Raw genomic sequence first — 8,739 nt, 5'->3', positions numbered from 1 at the left:
TTTTTTTTTTTTTATATATATATATGAATTTTCACATTTATGTTTATTTAGGATTACATGTTGATACTATTTTAAACACTGATGTATGTTTTTTAACAGGTGTTTGTCATGTGATTTAGCTATGGTTATGTAGAGATGGAAAATATACTCCTTGGAGTTTGTTAGTGTGAAGAAGGACAGTGACCAGAAACATCGCCTAAAACACTGGAAGGTATGGCATTTCTTGAAGAACTGTATATTGCTCACCACCTTTCATGAATTCATGAATTTTTAGACTAAGATCATCATATGTTTAACTGTTTTGGTCAAACCTTGAGAATGTTGTGTAAGATGTCATGACATCTGTTAGCACTCAGAGTATGTGTTGTGAATGACTCGGCCATACCACAACAAATTTTCCTTCAATATCTGTAAAACTGACAGAGTTATATCTATTTTGGTGATTCCTAAACTCAGCCATCTTGAACGGGGCTGACTCTGAAAGTTTCACTGAAATCTGTTCAGTAGTTCAAGATACATTGCTAACATGGCAAACAAAAATACCCACAGACATGGGCAAAACCTTTTGCTTTTAGGTGCTGGAAGATAATCAATTAAACTTTCCTGTAGCTCCATAAGTAGAAACAGACTCAGTGATGATTGAGAATAAGAGGACAGGCAATAACAAAAAATATCAATTAAATTTAAAAATGTATTCATAAACTAGGAGGAGAAATCTAAAATCTGGCTGTACAAGACTAATCATTTGGTGCACAAGCTCTTAAAATCATTGAACCAGAATCTATCAGCTATAAACTTAGGTTGGCTTGAGTCATCGCCCAGCATTTGTTTCTTACCAGACTGTTGGTGTCATGCACTATGATCTCCCCAAAAGTAACACTGCCAGGGTATGCCAGAAACGAGTTGGAATGATTGACAGACAGAGCGCAGAGACCTGCAGGACGACAGACAGGTTATTTGCTTTGGAATATTTTCAAACTGGAACTTTTCAAATAATTTTTCAATTTTATAGCATCATGCGTACAGTTCAGGTTTTATAATGTAAATATGAACCAAAACATTTCTGAAAGAATTGTATAAGATTACAGCATTCCTATGAAGCTGGCCTGTCTTTAATGTCACTTCCAATCAATGATCTCAAGCTGTATATCAAAAAACTGGGATAAACAGAAAGGATCCAAGAATCCAGAACCAGGCCTTCTGTCATACCTGAGGGGTTGGACGCAGTGTTGAGCAGAGTCTTGAGCAGCTTCATGTCTTTAATGTTGTGAATATAAATTGACCCTTCAAGGCACACCACTAGCCTCTGCAATACACAGAAAACACCAGGAACATTGGCAAAATCCCAGGACAGCGTCTCAAGTTTTGATGGACAGCTCCTGAAAAACACCTTGTTCTCATGAGCAAGCTTTCCAGGAAAAGCAGAGTGTAAATGAGTTTAAAATCCAGCAGTGGTGTTTCTGTCAACAGTCTGCCTGTGGTGTTGCGATAGGGAGCTCTCAAAGCACCTGATCTTCCTACCCTTTGACTCATAAAAGTTAGGAAGACAAAGTTAAGGTGGCACAAGTGTTCTGTATGTTGGTCTTCTGCCAAAAGTAAAGGCATGCTTTAGTTTTAGGAAAGCTGGAAATAAAAACACAACTATTCTTTATTTGTTTGGCACAATAGGAGCAAAAAACATGTCTTCAAAAGTCTGTATTGGTTATAATATCAGGCTGCCAGTTGTTTCCGGATATCTACCGGTAATATTCACATGTATTCTTGTAAGCTTGAATTTTTGAATATGCACCTCTCAATCACTGGATTAATCAGTTCTTTGGCACAGGAAGCTGCACAGCCCAGTTTCTGATACCTCAGAGCTTTATGTCTCAGCTTTCCTTCCCATAGGTTATATTCCCAAACCTCTGCTCTGATTTGTGCTAAAACCCAACCAGTTACATCAACTCACCAAGGGGGTATTCCAGAAAGGAGGTTTAACAAAGTTTTTTCCCATAAACTCTGAGTTAACATAACCCGAAAGAAGAGTCTCTTGGTTTTGAATCCAGAAAGGCTCATTACAATTTGGTTAAATAAGTCTGAGTATCTTAACCTTTAGCTAGGAGCATGCACATACACAATAATTAATAGGCTTTTGATACTTCAATTCACCATGGCAACCATGGGAAAAAACAGAGTTGGGCCGTTTCTGAATACCAAGTACACTACGCATGTACGTATATACTTAAAGGTACCCAGTGACACATAGCAGCTGGACTAAAAGCGCACAGTGATGATGTCACAGCTCAGCTAAGCTCTTTAGTCTGTCCCTGAATTTTAGTTCATGTTGACTATTTAAAAATAATTTGAATTTTTTTCACTTTTATATGAAGAGTCAGTTACAGGAAATGAATCAACCACACTCCTTTGAAAAAGCTTCTTACTCAAAATGCTGATTTGAAAAATGTGTTTAGGAAGATGTGTCTGTATAAAAACTGCATTCAGACAAGCTATTAGGAAGTATTAAGGGTCTCTGATGTACATTTAATAAAATTACGGCTCAATGTAGACTGAAATAACTAAAAATGCAGGGTAGACTTACACTAAGTTCACATCTTAAAACCAGAAGACGATGCCTTTGTAGCCATATTTGTGTGTTTTGTGAGGTGAAAAAGGAGACAGTGATCAGGTTCTCCATCCTGCTGTACATCTGGCTACAGGACTGTTCTGTTTGCTGAGTGAGTAAAACAACCAGCTTAGTATATTTAACAGTTAGGAAATATTTACATGTTCCTAGCCTCTGCTTATCTGAATGCTTCATAGGAACATCTGCTTCTGACGTCACACAGGGCCCAGATGTTTACATTTTCCCAGTCACTGGTGATTTTTCACAGTGAACTTCCTGTGTTGGAAGCAGTTGTTTGCATGTTATGAGTCAGTAAGAAGCAGCTATACTGTGAAACAGATATGGCTCTTGTTTACTTCTGACCTATTTGCCTGGGAGAGGAAACAACCGTTGATGAAGTCATTAAGGGTTAGAGCAAACAGGTGTAGTTTCATGAAGCCATTCACATTCTGAAACACTGTAAATACTTATCTGCTTTTAAAGTATCCTAATAAGGTTCATTGTCCTTTTTCACCCTTCTGTATTATTCCACCTGAAGTCAACCATATTGAGTAGCAAAACGTCCAGTGAGCACAGCTGTAGGTTATTATTTTGCTTTGCAGCGTTAACTGTGTCACTTGTGATCTGCCACAACATGTGGTTTAAATGTCTAATTGTCAAAGCCACACGTGTCAAACTCAAGGCCCGCGGGCCAGATCCGGCCCTCCAGTCTGGGACAGATCGAGTCTCTGATTCTTATCTTCCTTAAAAAAACTGAGCCTAATTAGTGAAGTTTTCTCTGACAGTGACTCAGAAGCCAACAATATATAGTTTTAATTTCTGTATGATCAGGTTTTAGTTGATGGCTTTTATAAAAAATCTGTTTTAATGTTAAAAAATTCATTTAAAAGCTGAGTGAGGCGTAAGAAATGGCTGCTAATGATGAGCTTTTTGAAGTTTGATCTATTTGTCTGTGTTCATTAAAGTCTGTTTGCTCTAAATTCTGTATAATCTGTAACTGGGAAAAGGTCATTGATATTTCTATATGAATGATTTGACATAATACATCTAAAACAAAAGTTAATTTATGTAATTTTTAATAAATATTGATCGTGATTGGCTCTGACCATATTTTGAATTTTGACCCCTTGCGTCACTGGGTTTGACAGCCCTGCTCTAAGCGTTAATCATGGGTAACACACAATGCTCTGTGAAAGGATACAACAATAACTGGGGAAAGAAAAAAAGGGAAAGGTTTGAACATTGTGCTCTGACACTGTGAAACCACAGCTGATTAGTATCCTCCACCAGAAAAATACTCCAAAACGTTTGGGCTTTTGCTAAAAGGTCTGACCTTACAGCAGAACAGCCAAATGATCACTTTTGTTGAAAGGGAAACTAACAGACCCGCAACTGTTTCTGATAAGATCTTGGGGTGAGAGTTTGCTGTCAATGATTCTGAAGCAACAAGTAAAAGTGAATCTTTTCTTTCTTTCTTTTAAATTCATATACTCATATTAAGTAAACTCAGACATGGGGCTTTGTGATATACAATCCAAAGGTACACTGTGTAATCCCAAGTAATTCCAAAGTACACAATGTACAAAAATTGAGACTTTATGTAAAATGTAAACAAAAAACAGAATACAATGATTGGCAAATCGCATAAACCCATATTTTATTCACAATGGAACATAGGAAACAAAAAAAATATTGAAACTAAGAAATTATACCATTTTCTGGAAAAAGAAAGTAAATTTTGAATTTGATGGCAGCAAAACCTCTCAAAAAAATTGGGACTGGGATAACAAAGTAAATGGTATGAAGAAGAAACAGCTGAAGAAGCATTTTGTAACTAATTAGCTTCATTAGCAACAGGTCAGTAAGGGAACTGAGTCTGAATCTCTCAGAAGTAAAGATGGTCAAAGTTTCACTGATCTGTGAAAAACTGTCTGAAAATAGTGAAACAATTTCAGAATAATGTTTTCATGATAAATAAATAAACTATTGAATTAAAAAATAACTTTAAATATCCCATCATTTACAGTTCATGATATCATCAAAGGATTTCAAGGATCTAAAGACATCTTTAATCTCAACCATAACCTTTATTTAACCAGAAACAAACCTCGTTTAGATCTACAATCGCTGTTTCAAGAGGGAGGTGAGGCTGAAAGTTCTGTGATCTTTAGGCCCTCAGGGGCTGGTTCTGGTCTGGACTCAGGGACACTTCCACAGGTCATTGTCTGTAAACACAGCTCACTAATGCTGCTTAAAGCTCTATCAGACAGAGAAGAAGCCACTGCTGTCTTCTCTGGACCAAAGCTCTTTGAAAATGGACTGAGGCAAAGAGGAGAACTGATCTGTGGTCAGAGGAATCACATCCTCCATACTAAAGAGGAGAGGGGGCATCCAGTCTGCATCAGCCTGCCTCTCTGATGGTATGGGGGTGCAGCTTACACATCTGGAAAGGTACCATCAGTTTTAGAACAACGTCTGCTCCTGAAACATTCGTCACATCATCAAAGAAGACGAGCCAGGACTGCTGAACAGCTAGAATCCTCCATCAGACAAGAATGGGACAAGTTTCCCTCCAAAACCTCCAGCAGCTGCTCTCCTCAGTTCTTAGATGCTCACAGACTGATGTTAAAGAAGAGGGATGCTTCACAGAGGGAAACATGGACCTGGAACAACTTTCTTTAAGATGTGTTGTTGCCATAAAATGCCAAGTATAATGATGCCTTTTTAAGTTTACTATGTTGTGGATAAAATATTGGTTTAAAAAATTTGCAAGTCATTGCATTCTTTTTTTTAATATTTTACACAACTTTGTTGGACTTGGTGTATAAAGAAATTTGAAGAAGCTCCATGTTTACACACAGTACTGTAGCCACATGCAGTCAAAACAGCAAGTGAAAGTGTAGAAGTGTAGCCATCTGAGACTGAGATTGTACTGATACACAGCTTGAATGAAGGACAACTGTCTGCTTTGGAACTTTAGGTCATCGCACCTGGGGGCAGCGTTAGCTGTGGATCAGTGGTTAGAGCAGTTGTCCTCCAATGAGAGAGTTGGAGGTTCGATTCCTGGCAGTAGTCACATGTTGAAGTGTCCCTGGGCAAAACACTGAACCCCTTGTTGCCTTTGATGTGTGCCCCAGTATATGAATGGAGTTTACAGCACTGATTAGACTCTAGAGAATGATTCATCCAGATTTGCTTTGTAGAGATGCAGCAGAGTGCTGTATGGCAGTGTATCAAAAAAAGGTTTAAAACAGAAACAACTGGACTTCTATTCTGTAGCTGAAGACATTTTGCTTCTTATCTGAGGAACTTTCTCAATTCAAAGAAATAAAAAACAAACTACATGAGGGTAGATTGTGTTGTAAAGCGCTTTGAGTGGCCTGGTTGGCTCGATAAGTGCTCTGTAAGTACAGTCAATTTACCATTTCTCCACAAGTCAGTGTGGGTGAGCAGGTGAGTTAAATCTACAAACCCTCACATTGGCACCACTGAAGGGGTGTTTGGTGTAATTTGGGGGTAGTCACCTGTCTGTTGAGTTTGACAGCTAGGATGCTGTTGGGGTAGCTGTAGTTGCAGATCTCTGTTCCTTTCTTGAAGTGATAGATGTTCATGCATTGCGGCGTGGCAGCGCTCACCACAACTACCAGACTGCTGGAGAACAGACGCTCCACGATGAAAACATCTGGAGGGTTTGCTGAAGAGGAAGACCAAGCAGATGACAGCTTATTTCAGATTTAACACAGTGGTAGGCATAATCATCACAAACACAATGAGACAAGCATCTACAACACTGACCGTCTTTTTATGATCTTTGCTGCCAAAGGGCAAGAATGTTTCTGCTTGTGTCTGTGTTCAGTTGTCTGTCTATTAGAAAAAATATCTTTTGAACCAGTGAACAGATTTTATTGAAACTCTCAGAAAAGAATAATTGAATATACATTTACAGCTTTTAGAGTCGACCCAATTCAAGATGGACGCCATAGCCAACTAACATTAGTCAACTCAAAAATATCTATGATTCAGCTACACTGGTGAGGTTGTAACTGAGAGTCATTCACAACACATACTCTAAGTGCTAACACACTGTGTGACACTCCTCAACATCTCGTGACTTCACACATCACTTTGACGTGAAAGGCAGCAGCCAATATCCATTCTCTCAAGGAATGCTAGGCCTTTACTTTCATTTGTAGGGGACCTTTCATTACCACAGATAAGACAAGAAAAAATGGTTTAAACTTATTATATCTCTCATCGTTTTGTTCCTGCCCAAATTCCTTTTTAACACAATTGGAATTTTGTGTCACTTGCTCATCTTCTCCCACACAAATGTGCTTTCAGGTTGGACAAATAGTGGTCCCAACATGTCCCACACTGGTGTAAAGCATTATCTTCATGTTTGCATGGAAGGCCTGCTTTAAACAGCCATGGGTGCAGGCACAAACTGGGATGTTTAGAGACAGGCTTTCTACTGATCTCTGTGCTGCAATAACAATCGTGGAAATGCTGAGTCACAACCCCACCTTGTTTTCCTGTTAATAGTTTGTTTTCTATGATTTTTGCAATGCAACTACAACTACATACCTTTTTGCCATTTGAACCATTCCTATATCCAAACGTCCAGATTGATCAGGAATAGTGTGCATTAACTTTTGGTTAAAGTTTTGTACTTTAAATAATTTCCAACTTTATTTAAAAAAAGAAAAATACTTCAGTTTCTTCAAAACACTATTCACGTTTTAATTTGCTTCAGTATACTTGCTCTATTTCTTATGCTAGTTTTAACTTTCAGCTATCGTTCTGCTACATCTGGCCAATTTCAGCTACTGGGTTCAAATCCCATGTAGGCTTTACCTTTATTTACTGTTCCTATTAAACATCACCACAGCTGATTGCTGATATGAAACCAAAAGTAGACATTTACAAAACTTTTCCTTGTAGGCACTTTTAGATTTAATCCAATATTAGCCGAGACATCAGTTTAACTCAAAATAACTCACAGTGTCACACAGCTGCATATGAGCTCCGAGACAAGATCAGCATAAAAGGATTGATATTCCCACTTTTTCTGAACTTGTGAATGTCTTGTGCGTACTAAAAGAATCATTTGCTTTCTTTCTCATCCCCACAGGTAAACGCTGTCTGACAAGTGAGCTAACAGCTATCAGTGTAGCTCTGTTGGATAGGGGGAGTGTAGAAAGTAGCAATCATTTTTAATACCCTTTTAACTCTTCTTCTTCTTTTTCTTTTGTCTGTTCCCTTTTCAGGGGTCACCACAGCGAGTCATCCTGCTCCACATAACTTTGTCTTCTGCATCCTCTGTCCTCTCTCCAACTACCTCCATGTCCTTTCTAGCTGCATCCATATATCTCCTCTTTAGCCTTCCTCTTTGTCCATAAAGAAAAGAAAATCACGGACTGATTGGACGGCCAACTTTTAATAGCTAAACTGACATCTATACTGTAACACATCAGAAGAAAGATTCACTGAATCCTATAGTGTGGAATGAACCATAACAAACAAACTGGTTTGATTTTAAGAGATGGGGATGGGTGAATGCTTAGCCCAAACAGAAGCAAAGTGCAGAGTTTGGAGGAAACTCACCACTATCATGGAGGCAGTCCAGTTTTTCCACCATGGTCAGAGAAAAAAGCTTGTAGCCACTCCAGGTTCCCAAAGCCAAAGACCTGCAACACACACACACACACATTTATAGCTTGTACTAATGGAAAGAATCTATATGATGTCTGTACAAACAGAAACACAGGTAAAAAGAAAACACAAAACAAAAAAACAATGTGATTTATGTAAAACTGTTTCCAGCATCATTTCATTATAGCTACACAGTTTTATCTGGGGTTTGTCAGGGTGGCAAATTTTTTCTGTCTGTGAACACACAAACAAGACTTTTGTATTTAAAAGAATAATAAGAAATTTTAAAGACAAGTTCAGTTAAAAAAAAAAAAATATATATATATATATACCCCCTCAGCCAAATCATCAACAAGACTGGCTACGGATACCGACTCAAGAATGGGGCCACCATCAGTCACCTCCTCTACATGGATGACATCAAGCTGTATGCCAAGAGTGAGCGAGACATCGACTCACTGATCCACACCACCAGGATCTACAGC

General features: G+C 38.4%; 1 protein-coding gene across 3 annotated transcripts in view; it reads right to left on the bottom strand.

Annotated features, from left to right (window-relative positions):
• Positions 1-8,739, bottom strand: part of wipi1 (WD repeat domain, phosphoinositide interacting 1) — a 62,461-nt gene that overhangs the window by 38,075 nt on the left and 15,647 nt on the right. For all 3 annotated transcript variants that reach the window (XR_005233860.1, XM_037978763.1, XM_037978764.1), the window contains exons 2-5: positions 8,207-8,289; positions 6,127-6,296; positions 1,210-1,306; positions 837-934 (exon numbers count right to left, since the gene is read on the bottom strand). Coding sequence is in view for 2 of the 3 variants with exons in the window: in XM_037978763.1 (XP_037834691.1) it covers positions 837-934; positions 1,210-1,306; positions 6,127-6,296; positions 8,207-8,289 (448 nt within the window). In the remaining variant the exon portion in view is untranslated. The remainder of the gene's footprint in view (positions 1-836; positions 935-1,209; positions 1,307-6,126; positions 6,297-8,206; positions 8,290-8,739) is intronic.

Source organism: Kryptolebias marmoratus, linkage group LG12 (genome assembly GCF_001649575.2).
Source record: "Kryptolebias marmoratus isolate JLee-2015 linkage group LG12, ASM164957v2, whole genome shotgun sequence".
NCBI classification, from domain to species: domain Eukaryota; kingdom Metazoa; phylum Chordata; class Actinopteri; order Cyprinodontiformes; family Rivulidae; genus Kryptolebias; species Kryptolebias marmoratus.
Note: the sequence above shows the minus strand (reverse complement) of the source record. Positions and strands in the feature narration are given on the sequence as shown.